Source organism: Sorex araneus, chromosome 7 (assembly GCF_027595985.1).
Source record: "Sorex araneus isolate mSorAra2 chromosome 7, mSorAra2.pri, whole genome shotgun sequence".
Taxonomy (NCBI): Eukaryota; Metazoa; Chordata; class Mammalia; order Eulipotyphla; family Soricidae; genus Sorex; species Sorex araneus.
Genome location: NC_073308.1, coordinates 31306550 through 31320081, shown reverse-complemented (window position 1 = coordinate 31320081; position 13532 = coordinate 31306550). Strand labels below are relative to the sequence as shown.

General features: G+C 35.4%; 1 protein-coding gene across 1 annotated transcript in view; it reads left to right on the top strand.

Moving 5' to 3' along the window:
* The window catches only part of DENND1B (DENN domain containing 1B), a 223246-nt gene that overhangs the window by 51781 nt on the left and 157933 nt on the right, over nucleotides 1–13532 (top strand). Inside the window, exon 3 of the mRNA XM_055144664.1 lies at nucleotides 4922–4965. Coding sequence (XP_055000639.1) covers nucleotides 4922–4965 — 44 coding nt within the window. The remainder of the gene's footprint in view (nucleotides 1–4921; nucleotides 4966–13532) is intronic.

Here is a 13532-nt window from a genome sequence, read left to right as displayed (position 1 = left end):
GCCCATTCTCCACCACCCGTAAACCCAGCGTCCCTCCCACCCTCCCCAATCCCATCTCCCCCCACCCCACCCTGCCACTGTGGCAGGGCATTCCCTTCTGTTCTCTCTCTCTCTAATTAGCTGTTGTGGTTTGCAATAAAGGTGTTGAGTGGCCGCTGTGCTCAGTCTCTAGCCCTTATTCAGCCCGAAACTCCCTTCCCCCGCATGGCCTTCGACTACATTATAGTTGGTGATCCCTTCTCTGAGTTGCCCTTTCCCCAGAATGTGAGGCCAGCCTCCAAACCATGGAGTCAACCTCCTGGTACTTATTTCTACAATTCTTGGGTGTTAGTCTCCCACTCTGTTATTCTATATACCACAGATGAGTGCAATCTTTCTATGTCTGTCTCTCTCTTTCTGACTCATTTCACTCAGCATGAAACTTTCCATGCTGATCCACTTATATACAAAATTCATGATCTCCTTTTTTCTAACAGCTGCATAGTATTCCATTGTATAGATGTACCAAAGTTTCCTCAACCAGTCATCCGTTCTAGGGCATTCGGGTTTTTTCCAAAGTTTCATAGTCTTTTAAAAATAAACCACATACATGATGACTACTTCTCTTTCCTCACAGTCACTCCATTGTCTTCTTAAGTAGCACTGTAGCACTGTTGTCTGTTGCTCATTGATTTGCTCGAGCGGGCACCAGTAACGTCTCCATTGTGAGACTTGTTGTTACTGTTTTTGGCATATAGAATATGCCATGGGGAGCTTGCCAGGCTCTGCTGTGGGGGCGGGATACTCTTGGTAGCTTGCCGGGCTCTCCGAGAGGGACGGAGGAATCGAACCCAGGTTGGCTGCGTGCAAGGCAAACGCCCTACCTACTGTGCTATCTGTCTTCTTAAGTAGATCTTCTAGTTCCCATCTTTCCACTGGAGCTCGTGGAATTGTGACTTGCCTTCGTTGCTTAAACACAGTTGACATTGCCTTGTTTAATATTTTGTAACTTTCATTTGAGAATTTTTAAAAATGCATTATTTATTTATTTATTTTTTACTTTCATAGAAACTCGCATTTTAGCCTCATCCTGCCAGCATTTCTGATCTTCCAGTATTGATTGATACTGTCCTCTGTGTAGTGACTGCCCTTGGTTGCTGGGTTCATTTGAAACTGAAGTCTGGTCTCACCTTTTTGGCTTTGTCCTTGACATACTCACTTATACTTTAATCACTGTATCACTGTCACTGTCATCCCATTGTTCATCAATTTGCTTGAGTGGGCACCAGTAACGTCTCCATTGTGAGACTTGTTGTTACTGTTTTTGACATATCGAATACGCCATAAGGAGCTTGCCAGGCTCTGCCGAGCGGGCGGGATACTCTTGGTAGTTTTCGGGGCTCTCCAAGAAGGGCAGAGGAATCGAACCCCAGTCGGCTGTGTGCAAGACTAATGCCCTCCCCGCTGTACTATCAATCCAGCCTTCTACTTTAATATCATGAATATATTATTAAAAAAGAAAGAGTTCTGTACTTTCCTTTTAAATTCCAGTATCTCCTGCATACTGTTTTTCCAGTCTGGAATGTTCTTGGCTGTCCATTTTATAGCTCAAATTTAGTCCAAATTATATCTTGATTATCTTAACTGTTAGGTTGTGTAGTTCTTTCCTTTAGAAAAGTTTTAGTGACCATCTTGATTTCATTATGTTGTTTTGTAGCATCCTGTCTCTTTGGTATTATAATCATCAAATTTTATGAGTTCAAAACACCCTTTCTATAAATTGTGGAGAATTTAGTTTCTTTAGGTCACCATTTTATCTCACTATAAGTAAAGATATGAAAGTCACATATTTCCTTTGATGAATTTTGATAATTTATAAGTATTTATAAAGCTTTATAAATAGTTTATATCATTAATGAGGTGTTTTAAAATTGTCCAGACAATGAATTTTCAGGTTGAGTTTAAGTTTTCCTATAGGATGCCTGGTGTAAAGCAATACTTCGTATAAAACTTAGTGGATCTTTTCATACTTTTCTCATGAATGCTTTAGAGTGTTGGATGGCAGTGACTTTTCCTATGCTCTATTAATGTACAGATTTTTTAAAAAACTGAAATAAAGAGAAGTTAAGTGGTAGAAATGTTTTAATATAAGTATTATTTTAATCTTGAGTAAGAAAATTCTAGTCTTTGATGTAAATTGCTGTATTACTATGTCAAGCTTCTTATTTGGACCTCAGTTTTTTCACTCAAAAAATTCTGATTGTATGACGTAGGTAAGCCTAGCTACAGCACAAGAAAAATGTTTACTGATTTTATATATTCTAATTGAATTGTAATTTTATTTATATACAATTGAAAGATAGTTTCACAGAATTAAATATGTAGTTGTACAAATTATTTTTCCCTGCATATTTTATAGTATAGTTTACTCAGTATCATTTTACATTATTTTAATTTTTTTGTTTAAAATTTAGGGCAACAAACTTAAAATTTAGCTTGAACCAAAAAATTTGAAAGTTCTGATGATAAAGGAAATAAAATACTGCCAGTTTTACTCACTTATTTTTAAAAAATGACTTAGTCATAAACTTGAAATAATTGTGAAGGTGTTGACAAATAATATTTTGAATATTTACCTATCAATTTTACTAGTTTAATGAAAATTTTACATGTTATTACATGCTACTATTTCATATTAGAATATCAGATTATTTATGCAAAAATAGTTATATATTTTCTTTCATATTTGTTTTTTAGATTGCCAGTTAATTTTTAAAATTAAGATACGACTTTTTCTTTGAATTCCAAGTGACCTTTATGAAAGAAGGAAACAGTGTTATATCATTCATTACTTCATCTGTGTTCCTGCCAGCAGTTCTCATCCTTTTACCCATATAATAAGCATAAAATTAATTTAACAATGCCAGACTTGGTATTAATCCTCAGGAAATAAAAAATTCAGTCTTTATGCATGAAATTGTAGAATTGGATTATTATTAATTTTTCAGTGTTTCTTTGTTTCTTCCTTGGCAGAACTTGTGAAAAGTTGTTACAAAGCTGTGTCAGATGAGGGGTAAAATTAACAATATAGTCAGTTACTAAGTTAATCAACTTTAAAATATGGGTGTGCATGACTATTTTGTACACCCTTATTTTGTATACCATATAGAATATGGATATACATGATAAAACGTATTTGGATACTGAAGTGTAAAATTTTTAAAATGAAAGTAAATAGAGTATTGTCCCTCCATGTGACTTCATGTAGTCACTATCATAGGTTTTCCTCTATAAAAGAACAGATGATACAATAAAACAGTAGCATTAATAGACTAAATAATGAGGACTTGTGGAGATAGAGCTGCCAGCTATTGGGTAAACCGTTAGGGCTGTTCTATAAGATACAGTGCTTGGTTTTTAAGACATAATTATAAGAATTCTAAGAATGAGGTCACAAAGATTTTCTCAAATGGTAGCTAAAATAACTTGATTAAGAAGAATATTTTGAATACATACAAATTCATTAATTTCATTATTTATAAGACATACTCTATTTCTGTGTGATGATTTGTTTATATGACCACTAGCAATAAATTTAAGATAATGGTGATATTAAGATATATTTTATCATATATATCTTATGAGATAATAGCTATACTTTTGATAAAATTAACACATAAGTACACATGCATTTTTCTACATATTCTTTCACATTCAGTATTTTTGGTTCTATAATGCATGTAACACTAATTTTAGAAATGTGTACATTTTACATGACAATATAATAATTTAATATCACCTTCATAAAGTTATAACATTCTTACTATATTTTAGAAGACATTTTCTATTAATACAGAATCTTTCATTTTCTTAAGTCTATAAAGATTTTACAAAGCCTGCTTTCTTTTCTTTCTTTGAAAGTTAAAATACCTGGAGAAAAAGTTGTAATTCAGCAAGAGATGCAAGTTCCTGTTAATAATGTTGCTGCATGAAGGCAACATTGGAGTTGAAAGCTTGAAATTAAACATACTTGAACATTTTTTTAAAATGTAATAGTGTTGACAATGGAGTGAAGTGACTTTTCATTAACTAGATACGTCAAATGATATCTTTGACCAAATGGAACTAAAATTCTTATTGCTGATACTTTTTACTCTGGTTATCACAGTCTGTTAAAGCGTTTTTCATAACTAATTTAATCTATTACATACTGTCCTTTAAGGCATATTCCAGTATCCAGAAATTGTTTTTTGCAAATCAAAATATAAGTGCATGACCAAAAAATATTTATTAGTGCTATCACAAATGACTTCTTTTTGTTATACTAAGTAAAAGGAAAATAACATGTGAAATAGTGAAAATGAAGTCTGTAAATAATTTAAAATAGTATTGATTTATATGAGTCATATATGAGCATGACATGTTAGAAAAATTGTCAGCTTGTTGCCTTATCAACCAATTATTAAAAATGCTTTAGAGAATTGCAAAATGGGCTTTTAAGACTATTGAAATAAAGCATATTTTTAGTGAATTTTATTAGTATTTAAATTGAAATTTAAGGTGATATAGTTATATGCATATATAACCTGAGTGTTATAATACATTTGATTGCATATTTTCTAGTTAAGTCTTTTTTCAAATTAATACTATATGACAAATGTAGTTAGATTTGATATGTATACTTCAGACTTTAAAGATCTAAAGCAGATAAAATAATGAATTGTTAAATGATTTTGAAAATCTGAACAAATTATTAATTTTATTCTAGTTCTGAAGGTCATTATAACCCCAAAGATTTAATTTTGAATTTCATCAACTATAAACATTTAAAGAAATATTTAAAATTATCAAAGTTTAGCTTTGATAATATTGAATATTTTAATGATTGTTACTTTAAATGTTTCTTTGCCTCTACTTAATGTCATTTGTCAATTATTTACAGATCCTGTGATATTGTGGAAATTCCCAGAGGACTTTGGAGACCAGGTTGGTATCATAATTTTTACAAACCATTTAAAGCTGTAGTAATATCATTATTACTGCTACTCCTCCTGTACTTGAATTGCTATAATTATTTTCTTATGGTCAACTTAAGAAATAAAGATGTGCAGAGTATATATGGAAAAGTCTTTTGAATTTACGAAATAATTTTAGAGTCCATTAAAATTAAAATAATTAAATGCTTATAATTTAACATATTTTATACTCTCAATCTATTTAGAAATAGTGTGGGGAAATGTGCCATTAGAAAAAGTAGGTAGTATTAAATGTACTATATTTCTGTTTACTTAAAATTAAGTAGTGACTGCTGTAAGTGACCAGGTCTTCTTATTATAGTAGCATTAAATTATTTGCATGCGTAAGTGAAATTGATATATTTCTTGGAGTTTTAATTTCTGTAGTTTTAATTTCTTAAAAGTATATGACATAGGTGACTTTGGAAAAATAAATAAAGCTATTTTATTTACTTGAATTTTTACTGAGGTATTAATAGTGTTCATATTAAGGTTTTGGGCTTACAATGCCACTGCACCGTACACACCAGCTGAGTTCCAGTGTCCCCCCATCACTCTCTTGGGTGCATTTGTATTTTGTGCTTGTTTGTATGCGAAGCCCGAAGGTGCTCAGGAGCTTCTCCGAGCTTAATATTTGGGGAATACTGTGGAATTGCTTGCAAAGCTTTCCATTTGCATTTGAAATTGTAGTTTTGTAGCTTCAATATTTAGTCTGACCAAAATGATGGGTTATTTTGAGATGGCGTAAACAAATTAAATCTTGAACATTTATACCATGACATTTATACCACAGCTTTGGCTCTATCATTGTGAAGTTAAGTGGTTAGCACTGGTTAACAGTACAAATGTAAACTTTGATAGAAACAAGCTCTTTCATTGTCTTCATTATTTTATTGAGGTATCAGTAGTGTTCATATTAAGGTTTCGGTCTTATAGTGCCACTGCGCATTGAAAATGGAAACCTGATGAGGCGCTTCCTTTTTTGTGAAGAAATGGGATAAAACAATCTTTTTGTTTATTTTTGGATCAAAACCAGTTGTGCTTCGGGCTTCCTCCTGGCTTTGTGTGCAGGCTTGTTCCTGGTAGTGCTCTGGGAATCATGTAGGTGCCAGGTGTCCATGGAAGGTCAGTGCAGCAAGCCCCTTACCTCTCGGCTAGCTTTCTGGCTCCAGGATTTTTCAGTATATGGGCTGAATTGTTGGCTCTGTGTCCAGATTGTGAGGTTAGTGGATCATTAAATACTTAAATAAAAATTCAATTAATTACGTGATGATGATGAATAGTCATAGACTCCAGGATCCGGTATACTCCTGTTCTTATAGACCTTTTGAAAGTTCAAGCAAGTGGGACATTTAAATATTATTTTCTCTATATGTTTCCATTTTGTATTTAGCGAAGAAATTCTCTATGAGAATTGAGCCCAGTCCTAAAAGAAAAGTTTGGCAAATGCTGTTTATCTTTTTCTGGTTCTTGTTTGGGTGCGACACCTTTGCTTTATGGTTTACTTTTGGCTCTGCATCCAGGGGTGACTCTTGGTGGGTTCCTGGGTCTGGGGCGCCAGGGACTGAACTCAGGTAGGCTGCATACAAGGCAGCCCTTTGTCTGCCGTGCTGTTTTGTCTCTCCAGCCTAGTAAGTGCTTTTTGATGAATATTCTAAATGCTCCAAGTGCATAGTACTCTGCATATATTTTTCATTCTCTCTTTCACTACTTTAATATATCTTTAGCTTCTTTCTAACCACTCTTTTCACTAGATCAGGGACCATTTCAGTACTAATATTTTGCGTTTGCTTTTGGGCCTCACCCGGCAGTGCTCAGGACTCACTCCATACTCTGCACTCAAAGATCCTTTCTGGCAGGACTTGGGGGACCAGCTGGGCTGCTGGGGTTCAACTCAGGTTGACCATGTGTAAAGCAAGCACCCTACCCATTGTATTATTCTCTCAGGCCCCAATTAATAATACTTCATACAAGGTTTTATAAATTCTTACCATGCATTTTGCCCTATATTGGAAGCTTTAAGTGTGTAGCACTGTAGCACTGTCATCCTGTTGTTCATTGATTTGCTCGAGCGGGCACCGATAATGTCTCCATTATGAGACTTGTTACTGTTTTTGGCATATTGAATACGCCACGAGTAGCTTGCCAGGCTTTTCCGTGCAGGCGGGATACTCTCGGTAGCTTGCTGGGCTCTCTGAGAGGGATGGAGGAATTGAACCCAGGTCGGCCACATACAAGGCAAACGCCTTACCCACTGTGCTATCGCTCCAGTCCACTTTAAATGTGTAATTCACTTTTATCTTGAACTCCTCCTAGCATTGGTAGGAGATAGTATCATTCCCAGACTCAGACTCTCTAAGATCTCTATTGGTCACACAGTGCTAGGACTGAAATCAAGTTTCTCATTCTCAAGAGTGTATGTGATTAGCAAATGATTCTTTCTGCTTAAAATGTTGGCACAAATACTGCTTACCTATATTTAGACCTTTAAAAACATTTATTATACATTTCTCTTTGCTATTTTTCTAATTTCAAAGTGTAGTATTTTATTTGAGGAAATTATATCAGTCCATTATCTTTTTGATTTTCCCACATGGAATTATTTTTGCATTGCCAGTATTTATTGTATGGTTCAGTACAATATTTTTTCTTCTTTGGTCAGTGGAAAACCAATATGGCAACAGAAATCAGTTTTCAGGCATTGTAAATGGATTTTCCTTTTGCTATCAAAGGGAATTCTGTACAGAAGAATAGGAGAGGAAACCGTGAATGTAAATGGAGCTGTGTTGTCGCAGTTGAAGAAATCAGTATGCAAGAATTTCTTCAAATGAACTTGAAAGTGATATAATAAAGTACTGAAAAACCAAATGTTTAGGGTTTTTTGGTTTCTTTGTTTTGGTGGTCACACCCAGTGGTGTGCAGGGGCTACTCCTGTCTCTGTGCTCAAGTGTTAACCCTAGCAGTTGTCTGGGGACCATATGTGGAAACAGGGATCAAACCTGTATAGGCTGCATACAACGCAGGTGCCTTAACTGCTATATAGTCTCTCCATCCCTGCACAAAATATTAGGAATAAAATAGAAAAAGAGGTTAGGATGTGCAGTAAGTAGGGAACTGTAGAAAGAGAGATGGAAGATGTACAAGACAGAGATACCCAACAAATAGGATTTGCTGACATATTGATTACAAAAGTTGATCAAATAGGGGAAAGATACATAAAAAATAAATGTGTAAAGTCCTCGACTTGGAAAGGAAGTGAAATGTCTGTTCCCTGTCAAGTAATTCCGCTAGTATAGTAACAAAATAGGGTCTAAAACAACAGAGGAATGACTAGACAATGCAGCTAGAACATTAAAATGACATTGCGGGGGCATAAGGAAAGGGTGTCTCTGAGGGTTATGAAGTGGCCCAGAAGCAGGAAAGTCCTGAGGGTTAAGGGTAATAAGAGTTGGGCAGTGGGGCCGTTTCTTCCAATCTTGGTTTCCCTGTCTAAAATGTGAGCAAATGCAGGGCTGGAGAGGTAGGATGGCACGTCGGGTGTCCTATCCTGCCCACAGCTGATCGGGTCTATCTTCAGCCACCACCTATTATCCCTTGAGCACTGCTGGGGTGATTTTTGAGAACAGAGCCAGGAGAAAGCCCTGAGCAGAGCTGGGGTAACCCCTCCTTCCCCAATGAGGGAGTATAAAAACTGAGCAGAAGGTCTTTCTGGTATCTTTGCCACCACTAAAAATTATGGTACTGTCTTCATTTCATTTCTGATGGTAATCATCATGAAACAATACGTGTATTGCGAAGCAAAGTTTCAATTTGAAGAAAGTTAGAGAGGTGTGTGTATGGGAGAGACAGAGCTGTAGAGAGGGAGAGGAGGAGGATGGGAGAGAGAGGGGGGAAGGGGAAAGAGAGCAGAGAGAGAAGAGAGAGCAGAGAGAGTGGAGAGAGAGGAGAGAGGTGAGAGAGAGCGAGAGGGGGGAGAGAGGAGAGAGAGAGAGAGAGAGAGAAGAGAGAGAGAGAGAGAGAGAGAGAGAGAGAGAGAGAGAACATAGACTTTCCAGATGGTGGTCAAGGAGGAAAAGAGCAGTACATGTTGAAGAGAAAATACAGACTTGGAAACACCTGATAAAAATTTTGTTAATGCAGTTTAAGATTATGGAAAATAAACGCCTGTCTAAAATTCATGCCAGAGTTTTGGCAATACTACAGTGTATGTATACAGTAGTCAACTTAATGGTGTTGAAACAAATTAAGGAAGTTGGGCTAAAGGTGCAGCAGCTGGAGTGAAGACTTGGCTTGCAGGCAGCCCAGGTCCCTCTTGGGACCACAGCATTCCTGCACACCACCAGGAGCAGCTGCCGAGCACTGGACAAAACAGAAATGACCACAGCACTTACATTAGAAAATACTGTTTAAGTGTTGTCCCTCCTCTGTGGTTAAATTATAACTCTCCTCTGTTGCTATCCCCAAACTAGGAAGCCAAGTCCAAGAGAATCTCTTTGAGATTTCACGTTAACCATAGTGCTGCATTTCTCCCATTGTCATTTACCAGTGCACAACTGTTATAGCCTTTTTGTCACATTTAAGAATGACTATATATAGCTGAGGTCTGCTTACTGATCATTGTTTTAGGAGTTTATCTTGGAAATTATCTCAGTATATATATGGTGGGGCGTTTGACTTGTACGTGGCTGACCTGGGTTCGATTCCTCCATCCCTCTCAGAGAGCCCGGCAAGCTACCAAGAGTATCCCACCTGCATGGCAGAGCCTGGCAAACTACCCATGGCATATTCTATATGCCAAAAACAGTAACAAGAAGTCTCATAATGGAGATATTACTGGTGCCCGTTTGAGCATATATATATATATATATATATATATATATATATATATATATAGTACATTAATATTAGTTCTGTAGTTGGCTTACCTGAAGATTATAGAAAGTATGTTTAGATAGCTATATTAAACAATATAATAACTGTTGAAATAAGGTTTACTAACAAAGTGCTCAGTTTACTTGAGTAGAATTCTCTGTCAGCTATGATTTTTTTTTCCAAGTAGAAAGAATGAAATCTCTGGAATAAGGGCCTTTTTTTGTTTGTTTGCTTTTTGACCACACCTGGTGGATGCAGAGACTCAGCCCGGCCCAGTGGGGTAGGGTTGGGGTGGCTCCTGGAGGCGTTCAGGGCATTGCAGTGCCTGGGACTGAACTTGGGCACTGCCTGGAAAGGGGGCACTAGCCTCCCCAGCCCTCTCTTCAGTCTGGAACCAGTTTGCTATTGAGGTGACATTTATTTTAGCATCCCTCTGCGTACAGATTGCATTTGAACACATATAACTAAAGCAAGTTCATTTTTCATTTTTAATAAGAATATGATTTCATAGAGATGATTGGGAAATAAGTATATTTTTGTGTATATTTCATATTTGAAACATTTGCCAGTTATCAGTCTCAATGACCCTAAAATAACCATTTCTTAAATATTCTCCTTGTAGACAAATATGGCATTATTATTTTTATTTTGATAGTGCTACTTTTTTGTTTATGCTTATTTCTGATGAAGAATCAGAATAAAACAATAAGAAATAAAAAGGAAATTGCTTAAAGTTGGATCTTAAATCATTTATTTTTTTTCTACTTATCTCTTTATAAAGATTTGTTTTGCGGGGCTGGAGCAATAGCACAGTGGGTAGGGAATAAGGGCCTTTTTGCCTTGCACGCGGCCGACCCGGGTTCGATTCCCAGCATCCCATATGGTCCCCCGAGCACTGCCAGGAGTAATTCCTGAGTGCATGAGCCAGGAGTGACCCCTGTGCTATGCCGGATGTGACCCAAAATGCAAAAAAATTAAAAAATAAAAAATAAAAAAGATTTGTTTTGCAAATGCAGTGTTAGAAAGTTAAAGGCAAAAATGGGATCAAATTTTTATTTCATATTTTCTACCTTTAAAAATTTTTATTGCAAACAGGGAGACCAATTTTGTAAAATATAGTGATATTTCTTGATAGCTGTGGTATATATTGGAAAATAGAATTAAATATATTAAACTACTATAAAGAATCATTTTAGATAATAAAGTCTAGAATCTCATATATATATGTATTTTTTTTACTTAAGGGGGCTAGATTCTAATTAATGAGCTCTAAAAGATGAGGTTTTTATATTTATGCAAGTGAAATTATTATATTCCAGTGATGTAAATGATTTAGGTGAATCTTAAGACATCTGGCACCACTCAGTTACTTATAGAAATTAAATAATAGCATGATATAACTTGAAAGAGGTAAATATGTTTTCACTAAAACTTAACTTTTTATTGAGCAGTAAAATATTTGGCAAAAAAAAATCTATAACATTACTACAAAGAGGTCTGAGAGAAATAGTGGAGAAATTATTTTTGAGGTTACTGTGATTAGTCATAAAAATAAAAGTATAATGAAGGGACTACATGGCTTTCTTTTGTTCAGAATTTCACATTTTAGTTTTTTTCTTTTAGTTTAGAATGTAGTTAAATTAAAAATTTAGTTACCTTTGAAATAAGGGAGTGAAAGTAAGAGTGACAAACATTTAGCTGTTAGTTGATGGAAAAAATTCAAAGCCTTTTAAAATAGACATAAAGTCAATATTAGTTTACCTGGAATATTATATTCTTTAAATAAACTTGCTTAATGTAACTTTTAAAATGCCTTTTAGAAAAAAAAAATTAGGAGGAGTTATAACAAGGGTCAGTAACTAACCATAAATTGCCACTTTATCTTTTCTCTTGTTCATTTCTGTATTTTCCTCTCCTTTCAATATAGTATGTTAGTAACAGATAAACTCTCTTAAAGTGGTGTTCCAAGTTTTCTTTTTTTAAAATTCATCTTAAAACTTAAGCATTAATACAGTTGGAGAGAGCAAGTGAAATACAGTTGGAAAGAACAAGTTCATATCAATGAATGATTACATTTTAAAGCTTAGAAAGTATTCTATATTAAAAGAAAATGTTGAATTTGATCAACATATGGTACCAGCTAGCCTCATCCCCACCCCGTTCTTTTGTTATCTTGTTATTGTTACAAGGCTTAATGACAGTTGTAAGCTATAGTCCTAGATGTGGGGGTTAGTCCACCCTGGGGAGCAGAGGAGGAAACAGCAGTGTGGATTATGGAAATATGGATTGATCTAAAAAGAGACCTCTTGTAAAAGAATGGGGCTCAAAGAAAAGCGAGGAAAGACTGATGAAAAGATGATGGAATATGATATGAAAATGATCATTTGAAATCTTTCTTTTCATCCCCAGCTGCCATGTTTTGGAGAAAAGGAATGCATTTGTATTTTGAAAGAGCTGGAAGAGTCAAGATGAATAGTATTACTTATTAACTATATTTTCATTTTGAGTGAGATAAGTTATGTGCATTTTAATAGACTTTGCATATGTTAGGCTTTTCAAATTTTAATCACATAATGCTAGATATGATATTTTCTAGAAATACCTCATGTAGTATACAAACATTTGGTTAGTGTTTGGCCTTTACAAGCTCTAATTTCAAGAGTAACTTTATGGTTGTTACATGTTATTTTAGGTAATTGCAAAAGTCAATGTTATATTTAAATATGGCTTATTAACATTACTTTGTAGCTGCATTATTCAGATGCTGTTATTTGATTGCTTACATGTGTTTTTCTAGATGTATTTTAACATTGCTACTTATCTTTGTAAGCTTAATACGTATTTCTTTACTCAGACTTTTTAACCAGAAAAGATAACAGTGCCAGAATATGATTTTTTGTGTGAACGCTGATGCAAGTTCTGTGTTTTAACTAGTTTCTTATGTGTTCCTGTGCAATTAAAAAAAAAGAAAGCCTGTTTCTTAAGTTTGGAAAACTCATGACTGGGAGAAAACCCCATGAAGTAGAAATAAGGTGTTTAGGGAGAGGATTAAATTTGTGGGGAGGATAATGTTTCTAATTATATAGATAGGCCAGGTATTCAAATACCAGTGTTTACCTCTGACTGAAATTAGGAGAAAAGAAGCATATGGTCTCCCTAGCTGTTAAATGACTGGATGGGGTTTGAGCGTTGCATTCTGGTTGTCCTGTGCAGGGGTGAAAGTATATTTGCAATGGAAAGGTGGCGGCTTATAATAGAACTTTAGGAGCTCCGATGGCGTAGGCTTGTGGAGAGGCAGGATTTAAACTGAGGAGAGAAGTTTGAGAAACAAGATAGTGCAAAGGTTAAGGTGCTTGCCTGGCGTGTGGATGACCATGATTCAGCTCTCAGCAATGCATATGGTTTCCTTGAGCACTGCCAGGAGTAGATTTTGAGCACAGAGCCAGGACCAACCTTTTGGATTCCACAGAGTGTGACCCCCAAACAAAAACAAAGAAAATCAAGGATAAGCTGAGGATAGCCAGATAAATGGATCGTGGTTTCTGGAGCAGGTACTCTTAGAAGGGAAGAGTGAATATTTGATTTCCTCAGATTATAGGGCAGGTCCTTTCATCTCATGGAGATACTGGAAAAAAAAAAAAGCAAACAACCACATAGTGAATGGAT